Source organism: Podarcis tiliguerta (genome assembly GCF_965153285.1).
Source record: "Podarcis tiliguerta genome assembly, chromosome: 2".
Lineage (NCBI taxonomy): Eukaryota > Metazoa > Chordata > Lepidosauria > Squamata > Lacertidae > Podarcis > Podarcis tiliguerta.
In genome coordinates, this window is record NC_139535.1 from 1,404,721 (window position 1) to 1,421,103 (window position 16,383).

At 41.9% G+C, this 16,383-nt stretch overlaps 1 protein-coding gene across 1 annotated transcript; it reads right to left on the reverse strand.

Annotated features, from left to right (window-relative positions):
* Positions 1-4,500: 4,500 nt before the first annotated feature.
* LOC310672759 (vomeronasal type-2 receptor 26-like) lies at positions 4,501-15,832 on the reverse strand (the record flags this gene model as incomplete). The annotated part of the gene is made up of 6 exons (XM_083430411.1): positions 4,501-5,399; positions 5,577-5,703; positions 6,905-7,135; positions 7,867-8,649; positions 12,476-12,767; positions 15,624-15,832. The coding sequence occupies 6 exons, from the start codon at positions 15,830-15,832 to the stop codon at positions 4,501-4,503; spliced, it is 2,541 nt and encodes an 846-aa protein (XP_083286537.1).
* Between the last annotated feature and the right edge of the window lie 551 nt (positions 15,833-16,383).

Genomic DNA, 16,383 nt, shown 5'->3' on the forward strand with positions numbered 1-16,383 from the left:
GCATTATGCTGAGGTCTGACTGTTTTTGTTATTTATTTTGCGTTTTTGTTTTTGCAGCTCTGTTTTGTTTTTGCGACTGTGTGGAACCCAGTTCAGCTACTGATTGATTGATTGATTGATTGATTGTGTGACCGCAGTACATTGTTTGTTGCTTTCATTTTATGGATCAATGGTCTTGTTAGATAGTAAAATTCATGTTAAATTGCTGTTTTAGGGGTTGTTTTTAAAAGTCTGGAAGGAAGTAATCCATTTTGCATTACTTTCTATGGGAAAGCATGCCTTGGTTTTGGAACGCTTTGGTTTTGGAATGGACTTCCAGAATGGATTAAGTTTGAGAACCAAGGTACCACTGCAAAGAGTTTGAAGCAGCCCTGTGCAGAATTGAACTCTCTTGTGGGAGTGAAATGGAGCATTTTCTTCTCCTGTCACCCTCTGAACCATATATTTAATTGGACTTAATTTAGGGCTAGATCCAGGGGGGTATGCCCCAAACTGGCCAGGGTTGGGTGGAGGAGGAGCTGTGTGCTACTTCTTAGTAGTAAGTGAAATACTTACTAAAATACTTACTAATTAATACTTCATACAGCAGAATCTGGACCAGAACCATGGCTTCCTGTTGGGACAAAAACCATTTCTGGATGGGATCCATTCCACAATTCTGTGACATATATTTGTGTTAATTTTTTTATTAGGGATCAGAACTCCCTCCACCTCTGAAAAATGATCTGTTTTACCATCAGGGTGACAATATTAAGGAGAAAAAATTGTGGTGTTCGTAAGTTTGATTCTTCAGGGGATCAAACTCTTCCCTGACAGAATTCCTGGGTTCAATAATTATTTTAACTTTGTAATGCATTTTATTGTGTTTTAAGTTTTTGTTTCTTGTAACGGCTTCAGCTAAACAAATAAATGATATTCATATCTGGATGGGATCCAAGGCCTGTGGCTTTCTATTTTGCTTCTTTTTTCCACAGCACAATAATTACATATTTCAAACTTCCATACGTCATATAGAGTGTGAAATTGTTTGTCCTTCTTTTGGTTTATATTCAAAGCATCGTCCATCATTTTCAGCAGGTGGTGCTGAGTTCTAGTGTTTCTCCAAGGAGTTCAACAGATCTGATGTTGTAAAGGACCCCTGACAGTTAAGTCCAGTTGCAAAAAACTCTGTGGTTGCGGTGCTCATCTCGCTTTATTGGCCAAGGGAGCCAGCGTACAGCTTCTAGGTCATGTGGCCAGCATGACTAAGCCGCTTCTGGCAAACCAGAATAGTGCACGGAAACGCCGTTTACCTTCTCGCCAGAGCGGTACCTATTTATCTACTTGCACTGCGTGCTTTCGAATTGCTATGTTGGCAGGAGCTGGGACCGAACAACGGGAGCTCACCTCATTGCGGGGATTCAAACTGCTGACCTTCCAATTGGCAAACCCTAGACTCAGTGGTTTCTCTACTGAAAAACCAAAAATGCACCAGTCTGTACTCAAATGCTCCAAGCTCTTTATTATTCCAGGAATCTTTTCCTGTGCCTCTTGCTTCCCTGAAATACTTTTTGAGAAGTAACTCGAATGGCAGACAGCATCTTTAATATCTTTGCAGCAAAGACCCTAGGCTGAATCTTCCACATAGGCAATCAAAAGAATCTCAGAAAGTCCAGGGAAGACTGCTGTAAATATGTGTTACAGAAATCCCATCCCCCAAATGTCTTCTAAAAGTTGTGTAGTTATTTATGTCCTTGACATCTGAAGGGAGGGTGTTCCACAGGGAGGGTGCTACCGCCGAGAAGGCCCTCTGCCTGGATCCCTGTGACCTCACTTCCCACAGGGAGGGAACTGCCAGAAGGTTCTTGGAGCTGGACCTCAGTGTCCGGGCTGAACGATGGAGGTGGAAACTGGACTGAGGTCATGTATGATTTGATCCCCAGATATAGGCCTCTGGGCTTCTGTTGAGGGAGAAAAGGCATATCCTCACTGCAAGGTGAAAACCCATTTCCTACTTGGATGCAATCCAAGCACATCGAACCACAATTGTGACCTTTATATTAGGAATTTCTGCTGTAGGTTGACAGAATAATCTGTGCACATGCTTTTGTTTTATCACGTTGTATGTGATCCTACTTGGATTAGGTGTTCAGGGAGTCCCCAACATGACTTTTCTTTTTTTTTAGAAAGTTACAAAAACACCGTGGATTTGATTAGAAAATATGTTGTGTCAAAATTATTCAGATAGTCATAAATATATATTAAACACGGTAATCCAAAGTTTATTTTGGTGTGTAGAGACCTAAAAGTCAGAACTTTAGTGGGGCAGCTCATTCAGCTAGTTGGAGTCCAGCTGGGTTTTCAGATCTAAAGTACAGTGGTACCTTGGGTTACATACGCTTCAGGCTACATACGCTTCAGGTTACAGACTCCACTAACCCAGAAATAATACCTCGGCCTAAGAACTTTGCTTCAGGATGAGAACAGAAATTGTGCGGCGGCGGCGCGGCAGCAGTGGGAGGCCCCATTAGCTAAAGTGGTGCTTCAGGTTAAGAACAGTTTCAGGTTAAGAACAGACCTCCAGAATGAATTAAGTACTTAATCCGAGGTACCACTGTACATGATGGAAAATATCACTGAAAGATTCTCCTCCCCTTCAAACTTTGCCAGGCTCTCAGGGGCTTCTGAGTATTTGACACATAGACATGAAAACTACTTACTGTTGCTCTTGATTGTGATGTTTATATTGCTAGGCTCAATGATGAGCGTTGTGGGAGGTTAAGGGCCCTTTGTGCTTTGGCAAGAACAAGAATAAATGACAATGACTTTGGTAATTATAGGGGGAATAAACAAGCGTCTTGCAACATCCTCCGTCTGACTCAATGATATAATAATAATCATAGTTTATTATCTGTCCGCTGCCCATCTGACTGGGTTGTCTCAGTCACTCTGGGAAACTTCTGATAAAAGGCCCACAAAGAGAAAGTTGGGTTAGGACTGGCCTTTACTAGTCCAAACAGGGGTCATCAACATGGTGCCCTCCAGATTTTGTTTGATTACAACTCCCAGCAGCCAGCACAGCCAATGGTTAGGGCTGATGTGAGTTGTCTTCCCGCAATATTTGGAGGGTCACAGCACATGGCCCACCCCTCTTGTTTATGAACATCTACATAACAAAGGGTAACTGGCTTCCTTTGATGAGGTCTGCGTGGTACTGCCAACTGGTCTGGTCTTCCATCAACATTCAATACCATACTTTATGATTTTGTTATATTACTTTTATATCCCAACATCCTGCTAATTTAATCAAGCAGAGTCATGATATCCCCAAGGATTTCTTTCAGGTTTCCCCCGCAATTTATGCAACATGGTCATTGCAGAGATCAATTTTTCTCTCTCTCTACTAGTTGTAACTCTGTGGGTTATATCATTACATCTGATTGCCTCTGCTAATTGGGAGTGTAAACAACAAGGGGAATAAAGGACAGTCTCTGCAAACTCTGAATGAGTCTGATTTTGTCCTTTTTCTCTGAAATATTGACTTTAGAATTAAAATATATGAACTTGATCCATGCGATAGATTCCCTGCCTAGTCCAATATAATCCAATACACGATATATAAAGCCCCATTCTACACGCTCAAAGGCTTTCTCTGCATCAAGAAATAATATGCCATATGGTTGTTTCACTTTATTGGTAACAAGAATGTAAAGTAACACCTTATATATGAATGAAGAGAATTTATGTCCAAGGAACATGAAATAGATTCAAAACTGAATTATTGTCAAATATACAAATACATATTGACTGGAAAATACCCCAGAGCAATCTAGAAACCCATTGGATCAAGTAGCCTCCAAGGGTGGACCAACTGCAAAGAGGAAAAGGTGCTGATAGCCTTAACCTTAACAGGAAGTGATCTGAACTTGACAAGGAACTGATGGCAATGTCCCCCACTTTCAGATCACCCTCTTCCTGCCCTGTTGAAAATACAAGGTCCAGAATGTAGCCTGGACGGGAAGGGATGGTGACATGTTGGGACAGCCCCATGACAGCCATAAAGTCCTGAGCCATCCTGGAATCATTTGCCTCGGTCTGGATGTTGAAGTCCACCCAAAGCAACAGTCTGGGAATCCTCTAGACTACCTCCGAGATGAGTTCTGTCAGCTGAGGCAGAGAGACTGCTGGGGAGTGAGATGGGTGGTAAACCAGCAGAGTCCCTCATCTGTCCTGACTACTCATTGCCAGGAACACACAGTCTAGATCCCCCAACTTGACAGAGAACTTGGGGAGAGAGGGATGGGATCTCTACAGATTACAGCAACTCCCCCTCCCTTGTTTAAACCACTGAAAGAGATTAGAGAGAGACTGAAAGGAAAATGACAATTTTAAACAAAAGCTGAATGCCTGAACTCCTTGGAGGAACACATGAACTCAGCATCACCTGTTGAAAGTGATTGACAATGCTTTAAATACAGACAAAAAAGAAAGATTGATAATCTCTCTCTCTCCCCCCCCCCCTTAGTTTTTTGCTGTCAGGAACTCCTTCGTGTTCAGTTCAGGCTTCAGTATAATAATATAGCACTTGGGCATGAAGATACAGCCCAGAAGCCCAGCACTCGAAGCCAAGATAGAGAAGACCTGCACGGCTACCATGTATTTCCCCTTGGTGCTCAGGTAGGTGGGCACAAAGGACACCCAAACACTGCAGAAGACCAGCATGCTGAAGGTGATCAGCTTGGCTTCATTGAAGGCTCCAGGCAGCTTCCTGGCTAGGAAAGCCACCGTGAGGCAGATGGCAGACAGGAAGCCCATGTAGCCGAGGGCAGCGTAAAACATAGCAACAGACCCTTCATTGCATTGCAAGATGATCTCTCCAGGCTGGGAGCTCATGTCAGAGTCTGGGAAAGGAGGAGAAACTCCCAGCCAGGTGGTGCAGATGACAACTTGGACAGTGGAACAGGAAATGACAATGGAGTTGGCCAGACTCTTCCCCAGCCATCTCCTCAGCCTGTTCCCTGGCTTGGTGGCCAAGAAGGCCAGAACCACAGTGATGGTTTTTGCCAACACAGAAGAGATGGCAGATGAGAAGACAATGCTGAAGACCGTTTGTCGGAGAAGACAGTTGACTTTACTTGGCCGGCCGATGAAGAGGAAAGAGGACAAAAAGCAGAGCAGGAGGGAGAAGAGGAGGGTGTAGGAGAGGTCCCTGTTGTTGGCTTTGACTAGGGGAGTTTCATTGTATTTCACGAATATTCCCAAAATACAGCCTGTGGTTGAGGATAAGAGGAGGGCAACGGAAGCCAGGAGGATCCCCAAATAATCTTCATAGGACAAGAAGTTGGTTGCTTTGGGGACACATTGCTCTCGCTCCTTGTTTGGATGCTGATCTTCTGGACATTTGATGCATTCATTGGCATCTGCACAGAGTAAAAGAGACATAATTATCCTAACATTAGTCACACACCTAGGGCAGTCTGAATGCTGTTACAATTGTGGGAATTGGTTGGCGTATGGGAGAGATCAAGAAAGAACACTGTGTTCACAGGTAGAGAAGTTTCAACCCATGGCTTCTTTCCACTGGTGTCGTGTCCTACCTTCCTGAGTGGAGATTGTCCTTTCTGAGCAGGGAGCACAGTCATAGCAGCACGGAGGCTTCCCTTCCTGAATCTTCTTGGCATATCCAGGGCAACAGCTCTTTGTGCATCTTGCATGAGGCGTGGTCTGGAAATCAATAGAAGGAGCAGCATTGAGGCTTTAGAAATGGATTGTTGAGTTTTGGAAGGATCCCAGAATAATAATTATTATTATTTATACCCCACCCATCTGGCTGGCTTTCCCCAGACACTCTGGCCAGCTTCCAGCACATACAGGGTGAGTCTTTTAAAAGATGCCCCGTGGAACATGTGTGAAAAGAATGCCCTGCCCTTTAGAGCTCCATGTTCCACAGGACCTCTTTTAAAAGACTCACCCTGTTTAGAGAAGAAGAAGAAGAGTTTGGTTTTGATATCCCGCTTTATCACTACCCTAACATTCTCCTTTCCCTTCCTCCCCCACAACAAACACTCTGTGAGGTGAGTGGGGCTGAGAGACTTCAGAGAAGTGTGACTGGCCCAAGGTCACCCAGCAGCTGCATGTGGAGGAGCGGGGAAGCGAACCCAGTTCACCAGATTAGGAGACTACCGCTCTTAACCACTACACCACACTGGCTCTCTTAAAATTTAATGAAGCGTGAAACATTAAAAGCATCTTCCAATGGCCTAAATTGAGCTCAGACCCTCTTTTTTGCTTTCTGTAGAGCAGCATGGCTGTGAAATCTCTTTAGTGTTTCTGCTTCTTCCCTTTAACATTGATATACTGCACTTTTCTATACATACAGACAATCCAGGCAGAAAGAAAGATATGAGGAACAAGAACCTAATGACAATCCTAGGATCAAAATAAGAATAAAAATGAGAAATGAACCAGCCTTCATATAAAATACTCCTACAAAATGGCGCACTAAACTCCTGACACAGTTGCCATCACATCTGCTATGTGTTTGTGCAGTTGTGAGATTATGCTGGACTGACTGATTTCTGCTTTGCTTCAAAGGGAAAATGGTGTTGTTGAGGTTGGCATGAAGGCTGCAGAACTTGACATCTAGTTTTCTCGTGAGGCAAATCTGCACTTCCCATTTTCATTTTAGGAAGCTTTCCCAGCTGGATGAATATATATTTATTATAACTGTTCATTTTGTAAGCCTCTTATTCATTGTCAATTTTTATAGATGCTTATTCAAGAGTGAGATCCATTAAGCTCAATGGGATTTAGCTCCAGGGAAGTGTCCATGCTTGCAATAAAAGCCTCCTATGTACTGTTCAACAAGCTGCTAGAGTGTAGCAGGAATCATAGATATTAAAAAGGCACATAACATTTCTCCTACCTTCTTCCACAGTGTGGGCCATACTATTGTTTCTGGGCTAATGGTGCACTTTAGATTTGAGGACTCCTGTCTCTCTATGCTCCCAATTTTCACACTAGCATGCGACTTATTAGGGAACAGCACCCAATTCACAATATCAAAGTCAATGGCCAGTGCCCCATTCTCATCCAAGTACTGTCCATCAGCTGAAGTATTAGAAGACAGATGGACTTCCTTCAAGAATGAGTGAAGCTAGAACAACAGAGAAAACCATGTTGGATGGCATCTATTAGAAAAGATTGGTTATGATTTTGAGAAATTATGTAAAATTATGTATGGTCATCATGGAACAAAGTTCTAAGAAGGATGGAGTCATCTGTCTGCCACAGGATCCTGTCTGCCACAGCATCTGTCTGCCACGGGATCCTGTCTGCCACAGGATCCTGTTTTCTATAGCACCAGTCTTAAAGGAAACTATATAAAAAAGGCCAAGGGAGCCGGCATTTGTCCGCAGACAGCTTTCCAAGTCATGTGGCCAGCATTACTAAACCGCTTCTGGTGCAGAGAGGACCGGGACGAGTCCCAGAGCACATGGAAACGCGGTTTACCTTCCTGCCGAAGCAGTAGATATTTATCTACTCGCACTGATATGCTTTCAAACTGCTAGGTTGGCAGGAGCTGGGACAGAGCAACTGGAGCTCACTCTGTTGTGCAGATTGAACTGCCAACCTTGCGATCGACAAGAGATTCAGTAGTTTAGACCACAAGTGGCACTATACAGTGGCACCAGAAACCTGGTAGTCACAGATTATAAAGACCTTTGAAGGTGAAAATCATTGGTTGGCTATTCCTTCTATTTGTCACATGGGTACATGGCTGATGTCCCAGTTTTTCCAGGACACTTGTAGGGTATGCTATGCTCCTATCATGATGATTCCAGAGTTGGAAAATAAATCACAATCTTCAAAAGCAAGAGGCCATACCTGCCATGGCTGTAGACTTTGAGGTTCCATCTTGTCTCCTCCACCCACCATCAACCTCTGCTTTGATCTGGATGAATAGGCTGCATTCAAGGCCTGAGCCACAACTTGGACACTGTAGTAAGTGATATAACTGTCTTGGGAGTGGATCCCTTCAATCTCCTCCTGAGGCAGCTGCATCTGATTCTCCTTCTCTCTGCATCTTTCCCAATTCCTCACAGATAAGGCATGCTTTGAATATGAACAACCAAATGCTTTTCGCCAAGAAGCAGAAGCTATTGGGTCATAGTAGTCCTTTTTTGCCCCCTTTTTGGGCTTCATTACAAAGGACAATGAACCATGGGCATATCGGAAGGCTTCCGTCTCATAAAACAAGATGTTGTCCTGAAGACCAGTGGTGATCCAGACCTTCCCCCCGGTTTGTGTCCTTTCAAAGAAAGATTGTACCTCTATGATGACAAAAAATCCATACTGAGAGTCTGCATAATAAACAAATACATTGACTTGTCTCCACATGGCAGATGGCTCATGAGAGAACCACAGGGAGGTTTTCCGTTGTACTCTTTCAGTGAAGGCAGCACAAATTTCCCTTTTGCTCATCAGAGGTGTCAAGGTGCTCAAGAACCTTTCTCCATTGTCATTGTCTGAAGCAAAGAGTCCCACCCATGTCCACCTGAAGTGCAGGAGGAGTTGGACCACCCCATCGTACTGAGCTTCTTCATTTGGGGCCATTGAGTTGACAAAAGGGGACTGTTTTTTATCATGAAGAACGAAGCCAGAACTGAGCTGTTGAGAGAAGGAAAAGAGACTGATGCTTTGCTTTTCAGGACAAATTTAATTATCAGCCTTAACCTTATTTTTTTTTGGGGGGGGGAAGTATTTTAATTTTATTTTAGCAATGTATATACCACTTAACTGCAGTAGTCACTAAGCAGTTAAGAAAGAGTCAATAAGAAAAGAACCAAGAAGGTACATCTATTAAACCAAACTTCAATTAAAATGCCTGTAGCAATAATAATAATAAATCTTCAGCAGGACACATAAGGTCAATAGAGAAGGGCCTTGTTTTACCTAAAGTGGAAGGAAGTTATAATAATATGCACACAGCTCAGGGTGGAAACAAGCTGTGCATCTGAGCCACTGGGGACCACAAACCATGACTTACCCTTAAAGCTTAGTGATTGAGCAGAGTCATAATGGATCAGGTGGTTCTAGAGGTATCCTGGACGCAAATAGTTAAGCATCTTTTAAACAAATACAAGAAACTTGAACCTAGCCCTGGTGTTACATGCTAGCAATAGCCAGTTCTTGTCAGTGGTCTAGCTGTAGAATTTTGCTTCGCTTGGAGGTTCCAGAACAGGTCTAGGGGTAGCCTCATACCAATCAAGTCTTGAGGGTCACCATGTCCAAACTTGACCTTGAGCCAGACATCCTGAAGTCAAATGGGCCTTAGAAAGCACTGCTAATAACAAGACCAGTGGAAGTGATGATATTCCAGCTGAACTATTTAAAATTTTAAAAGATGATGCTGTTAAGGTGCTACACTCAATATGCCAGCAAATTTGGAAAACTCAGCAGTGGCCAGAGGATTGGAGAAGATCAGTTTACATCCCAATCCCAAAGAAGGGCAGTGCCAAAGAATGCTCCAACTACCACACAATTGCACTCATTTCACATGCTAGCAAGGTTACACTTCAAATTCTACAAGGCAGGCTTAAGCAGTATGTGGACCGAAAAATCCCAGAAGTGCAAGCTGGATTTCGAAGGGGCAGAAGAACCAGAGACCAAATTGCAAACATGCGCTGGATTATGGAGAAAGCTAGAGAGTTCCAGAAAGACATCTACATCTGCTTCATTGACTACACAAAACTACACAGCAAACTATGGCAAGTTCTTAAAGAAATGGGAGTGCCTGATCACCTCAGCTGTTTCCTGAGAAATCTCTGTGTGAGACAAGAAGCTACAGTTAGAACTGTATGAAAAGGTTAAAGTGCATAGAATGTTTAAAAATCACATTGTCAGGAAAGCACTGTTTAATGTTTGGACAAGGTACAAAGATTTGCTTGAAAATAAAACCCCAAGGTGGTTGTCACCAATGGAAGCAAAAGCTCTGAAAAAGCTTAATATGGAGGCCAAATGGCCAAAATATTGGGAAATTTTAGAGCAGGAGGGAGACAAACTAAAACTGCAGAGTTTTGAAAAACTAAAAAGTAAGGTGCGAGACTGGCTTCATTATCACCAGATAATGGAGGCATACAAAATGGATAGAAAAATTGACTTCTAGGTGGAAAAATCAAAATTGGAAACAGAATTGCTAGAACCCAAAACTAAGATTTTGTCAAGAATGTATAACTTGCTGTTGAAATGGAATACTCAGGATGAGACAGTGAAATCTGCAATGATTAAATGGGCACAAGATGTTGGTCACAACATAATGTTAGCTGACTGGGAACGGTTATGGACCATCAGAATGAAATTTATGGCATGTAATGCCTTAAGAGAAAATATTATGAAAATGATATATAGATGGTACATGACACCAGTCAAGCTGGCTAAAATTTATCATTTGCCCGACAATAAATGTTGGAAATGTAAAGAAATTGAAGGTACATTCTTTCACCTTTGGTGGACATGCCCAAGGATTAGGACCTTCTGGGAAATGATCTATATTGAAATGAAAAGGGTGTTTAAATACACCTTCCCGAAGAAACCAGAGGCCTTTCTCCTGGGCATGGTCGACCAACAGGTGAAAAAGAAGGACAGAACCTTTTTTATGTATGCCACAACAGCAGCAAGAGTGCTCATTGCGCAATATTGGAAGACACAAGAGCTACCCACTCTGGAAGAATGGCAGATGAAAGTAATGGACTATATGGAACTGGCTGAAATGACCGGCAGAATCAGAGACCAGGGAGAAGAGACGGTGAAAGAAGATTGGAAGAAATTCAAAGACTATTTACAGAAATATTATAAGATCAATGAATGTTAGAATGACATCAGATTGAATGTAAAAGGTTATTAGTAAAAAGTTCTAAAATTAAAAGATTTAATATTTCAAGATATAAGAAGATTAAGCTATATTAAGATACTAAAATTAAGACAAAGATTAATTAAGACAGAGGGAAGGGATTTGCTGATTAAATATACGATTTGGAATACAGGGAAGGGAGGTGTGGGGAAGTCGGAGAAATAAGTAAATGCAAGAAATATCATGAAGATGGAATTGTTTTTATTATTGTTTTTTTCTTTTTGATGTTTTTGGTTGTTCTGTGTTTGTGTAATTTTGTATTTTTTCTGCTTTTCTTGTTGTTGTTTTTTTCCCCTCTTTTTTGTTTCATTTTTTATGTAAAAAACTCAATAAAATATTTATTAAAAAAACAAAAAGAAGCTACAGTTAGAACTGGATATGGAACAACTGATTGGTTCAAAATTGGGAAAGGAGTACGACAAGGCTGTATATTGTCTCCCTGCTTATTTAATTTATATGCAGAATTCATCATGCGAAAGGCTGGGCTGGATGAATCCCAAACCGGAATTAAGATTGCCGCAAGAAATATCAACAACCTCAGATATGCAGATGGCACAACCCCGATGGCAGAAAGTGAGGAGGAATTAAAGAAACTTTTAATGAGGGTGAAAGAGGAGAGCACAAAATATGGTCTGAAGCTCAACATCAAAAAAACGAAGATCATGGCCACTGGTCCCATCACCTCCTGGCAAATAGAAGGGGAGGAAATGGAGGCAGTGAGAGATTTTACTTTCTTGGGCTCCATGATCACTGCAGATGGTGACAGCAGCCACGAAATTAAGAGACGCCTGCTTCTTGGGAGGAAAGCAATGACAAACCTAGACAGCATCTTAAAAAGCAGAGACATCACCTTGCCAACAAAGGTCCGTATAGTAAAAGCTATGGTTTTCCCAGTAGTGATGTATGGAAGTGAGAGCTATAAAGAAGGACGATAGCCGAAGAATTGATGCTTTTGAATTATGATGTTGGAGGAGACTCTTGAGAGTCCCATGGACTGCAAGATGATCAAATGCATCCATTCTTAAGGAAATCAGCCCTGAGTGCTCACTGGAAGGACAGATCCTGAAGCTGAGGCTCCAATACTTTGGCCACCTCATGAGAAGAGAAGACTCCCTGGAAAAGACCCTGATGTTGGCAAAGATGGAGGGCACAAAGAGAGGGGGACAACAGAGGATGAAATGGTTGGACAGTGTTCTCAAAGCTACCAGCATGAGTTTCACCAAACTGCGGGAGGCAGTGGAAGACAGGAGTGCTTGGCGTGCTCTGGTCCATGGGGTCACGAAGAGTCGGACACGACTAAACGACTAAACAACAACAACATGTCCAAACTATCCCAAAGACCCAACCTGTTATTTCGTATGGAGTCCAACCCCATCCAGAACTATTGTATTAAAGGTCAATCCATTTTTTGAATTGGCAGCTGAGATTCATTTGACGGATGGCCATTCCTAGGTCAGAAGGGTTCCTTTCTTAGTATCATTTTGCTCAATTTATTTATTAATATAGTTCTATTATCCTCAGCATAGCTTGTTGTTTCATGAGATGGCAAATGTGGGGTGTGCCTGACTTGAAGCCCATTCTTACTTGTGGGATTTTGTAGATGCCCAACATGCCTGCAATGTGCATGGATATGTCGGATTCACCCCGTTCAAGAACAGCCAGTAACCTTTTCTGCCTTCCACAGGTGTAGTTTGGAATATTGATTCTTCCACCAGCAAGCAGATCTGTCAGAGCATCCGAAGTCGTTCTGCCATCAAAAAGGGTCTCATAGAGGCTGTAGCCCAGGGTGATGTTGGGTAAGAGCCTGGGGTTATGATTGACATCCTGAACTGCCAGAAAGAAGCTAAGGATTGGCCATGCCCTTTTATTCACATAACTGCAGAAAGAAAACGCCACATAGTCATGTTCGATTTAGTGAATTTGAAAGTCGCATTCTTTTTTGTATAAATCAAACCAAATGGGAAAGGAGCACAGAAACTAGGGCAATGTGCATGGTATTTTTTTGCAGGGGAGGAGAACGTAGAAAAAACTAGGAAACAAATCAGCCCCCTGAACCTACCACCAGCTCCAGCGGCAAAGGTTCCAACAATATTTTATTCTGTGAACTTCCCGGATATCTCAAGATCAATGGAAGTATATAAATCAAATAAAAAAAATAAAAATAAAAACTGCACCTAAGATTGAGGAGGACAGTTGCACATATGACATCACACACAACGCATGATATCACATGACGTTTCGGAAGGAGCCAAACACAGTTGCCGACAGCTCATCATTTCTCACGCTCTACATTCCGGTCTGAGATGGCCCCATGAGCAGATACTTCCTTCTCCTTTCTCTGCTAAATATCCTCCGGACTTCTATAATACTTCTATAATACTACGCTTTGCAAACAAAAATCATGGCTAATTGGGTAATATTGTATCTGCTACCTTATTTTACTCCTAATCTTGAAGAGGCTTAATTAAGAGCAACATAAATACCAGAACTATTGCGGAAGATGGAGCCCCTTCAACTGTGCATGCAATAGCCGATCCAAAAAAAGGGGGGGGGGCTGGAACCTATTTGAATCCCACTGCTCTAAAATAGCTTATGGAGATTTTTAAACTGATGCAGCAAGATTTGGCTGTAATAATACACTATACTGCTCAAGCTATGGAGGAACATTCTCAGATGCACAAAAAATGGAACGCTTTGAATGGTGAACACTTTGAACACATGAAACATGAGACATATAGATTTACTAGTAGCCAAACTTCATTGAACTTCATTGATTGTATGGAGAGATATTTGATAAGGGTACCCCATCTACTGTATTTCATCAGGCTTATATTACAGTTCTACCCAGGTAAAGATCATACCAAGTGTGGGAACTGTTGACCCACATCATTGATTAATGTTGCTACGAAGATTTTAACAGTGATTTAAGCAAATGCATTAGGTAATAATGATAGTTTTTAAGAATGGCCAGACTGATCTTATACCAGCAAGACAAGCTGCAGATAATAATAGACTAGTGGTGAACTTGATAGATTTAAATAGAAATAAGAATCAATTTTTTATAATATCATTAGACACTGAGAAGATTTTTAACAAAATTTATAAAGACTGCATAGAAGTAGATTTAACTAAATTTGGATTTCCACTGGGTTTTATAAAATGGATTAAAGTACAGTATGTTTCAGCTACAGCTAAAGTGAACAGTCTTATGCCTGCTCTTTTTCCACTGGTCCGAGGAACTAGACAAGCATGTTACGAACCCCTGGCTTGCACCATTAGACAACATTGTAAGATTCATGGAGCACTTCACAATTCTGTTGAATACAAATTGGTGTTCTTTGCAGATGATAGTCTTCTGTTTATTTCAAAGCCTCCATTGTGAATCCCCAATCTGTTGCAAACAACTGATGCTTTGGGTAAAATGTCAGGATACTCTATCAATTGGTCCAAATTAGAACTGATACCAATAGGTGAAAAATTAATTATCCATTCAATATCAATTTTGAATTTGTACCGAAACTATCACATATTTAATTACGTTAATACCAAGAGTCGTTAACTCAGTCGTTGTTGTTTAGTCGTTTAGTTGTGTCCTACTCTTCGTGACCCCCTGGACCAGAGCATGCGAGTTAGTTACAGTTAATACAAACAAAATAATCAGAGGCCTCCCAAGATATTGATAGATGGGTGTCATTAAACCTTATCCTTTGGGGAAATGGTGAATGCTCTAAAAATGAACATTATCCCCAGATTCATTTATATTCTGAGAGGACTTCCAGTTTTTATATCCCAATCATATTTCCAAAAGAAAAAGTTCCTGTTTAGGAAATGTCTTTGGAGGTCAAATGTACTGAGCATATCATTGCAGAAATTAAGAAATTAATTAAATACAAATTAAGGAAGGTGGCTTTGGAATTGCAAATCTGGAATTATACCATCATGCTCATTTATTGTCAAGTATCAGACACTGGAGACCTGCTGGTGGTCTTAATCTCAAGAGTTGGGCAACTTTAGAGAATACATACATACAGTAAAGCCTTTGGTTAGGTGGACAGTATTAGGATTCATTTCCACATGATAAACTGACTCTGTGGGGAAATCCTACTTTATACTTTTTATATATATAAATGAAATGCTTCTAATATTTTTTAATACAATCTCTCACACCCAACAGCCTTCCACAGCATGGAATCCTCCACCCCATTACAGGAAGGGAAGATTGGGGAAGCCGGGCTTCGCTTTGTCCAGCGGTCAGCAGCTGCCACTGTATCTTAGGTCTTCTCCAGCCATTATATATGTCACAAATATTGCTTCCCATAAAAGGGTTGGCATGTTTGGAATCAAAGCATGAGAAGAGCACCTGCCTAAGCATAGTAGAGGGTTACAGTTTTCAGTTGCATAGATTGCTTTGTGCCTGGGGGAAATAATTGTGCATTAGAAATTGTGCTCCCCATCTATCATTGCACCCAGCTATAAAGGACAAGCCTGCCTTTCAACTTTTCTGAGTGACAGTTTTCATGCCAAGAAACGCTCCATGAGACACAATGAGAGAATGAATTTCCTTTGGCTAACTACAGAAAACCTGCAATAGTCATACCCCATAGACCTTCAGGACCCCATCGACATCCAGTAGAGACCCACCCTGGCTTCAGTCACTTTCATCTCAGAGGGGCTGACCCGGGTGCATCAAGAGAACGGGAGTGTAGCAGAAACACATCAATGCATTACTCACGCATCAACCCAGTTCCAGGGGGTGCTATAGAAGGTGAAGGGCAAACGATCTCCAATGAATTTTGAAGATACAATTCCACTAATGAGATGGTTTCCTGGTCTGTAAAAATTCACAGCATAATTGAAATCCCTGATCAGATTCAGTGAGCATTTTGCCTTCTGCTGCATCTCGCAGGTTACAAGAGGGAGCAACAAGAGCTGTGCTATCATTCTGAATCCACCGCCTACACTTCCCTTCTGACTGCTTCTCTCAATTTCATAACTAGCTAATCAGAAGAAGCCTAAACTCTTGCAAAGACATGTCCAGCTCTGGCTACAGAGACAAAGAGGAAAGGATATAGCTCTGCGGTAGATCATTGGCTTGCACCCAAAAGTGCCAGGTTCAACCTCTCCTAACTGTTTCAGGTAGGGCTGAAGATGTCCTCTACTTGGAGAGCTGCTTCCAGTCAGTAGATATTACTAAGCTAGAAGGCAGCTTCCTATGTTCCGATTAAGTTTCACAAGGACTTATCCCCTACACCCTTTCACCTGAACTCTATATTGACCGCAAGGACTCGTTGTGGCACACAATACATTTTATACACCAAACTTTTCAGGCACAGTGGAGTAAATAATCTCCTGCTGCTCTTGATTTTGATGTTTGTGTTATTGTTCCCAAAGGCAGCATTTGAAGGGTGTGCAAGGAGGATAAGAACAGATCACTGTGGTTCTGATAATTGTAAGTGGAAGAGAGGTCTCCTCTGGGAGCAGGTGCAGAGCAG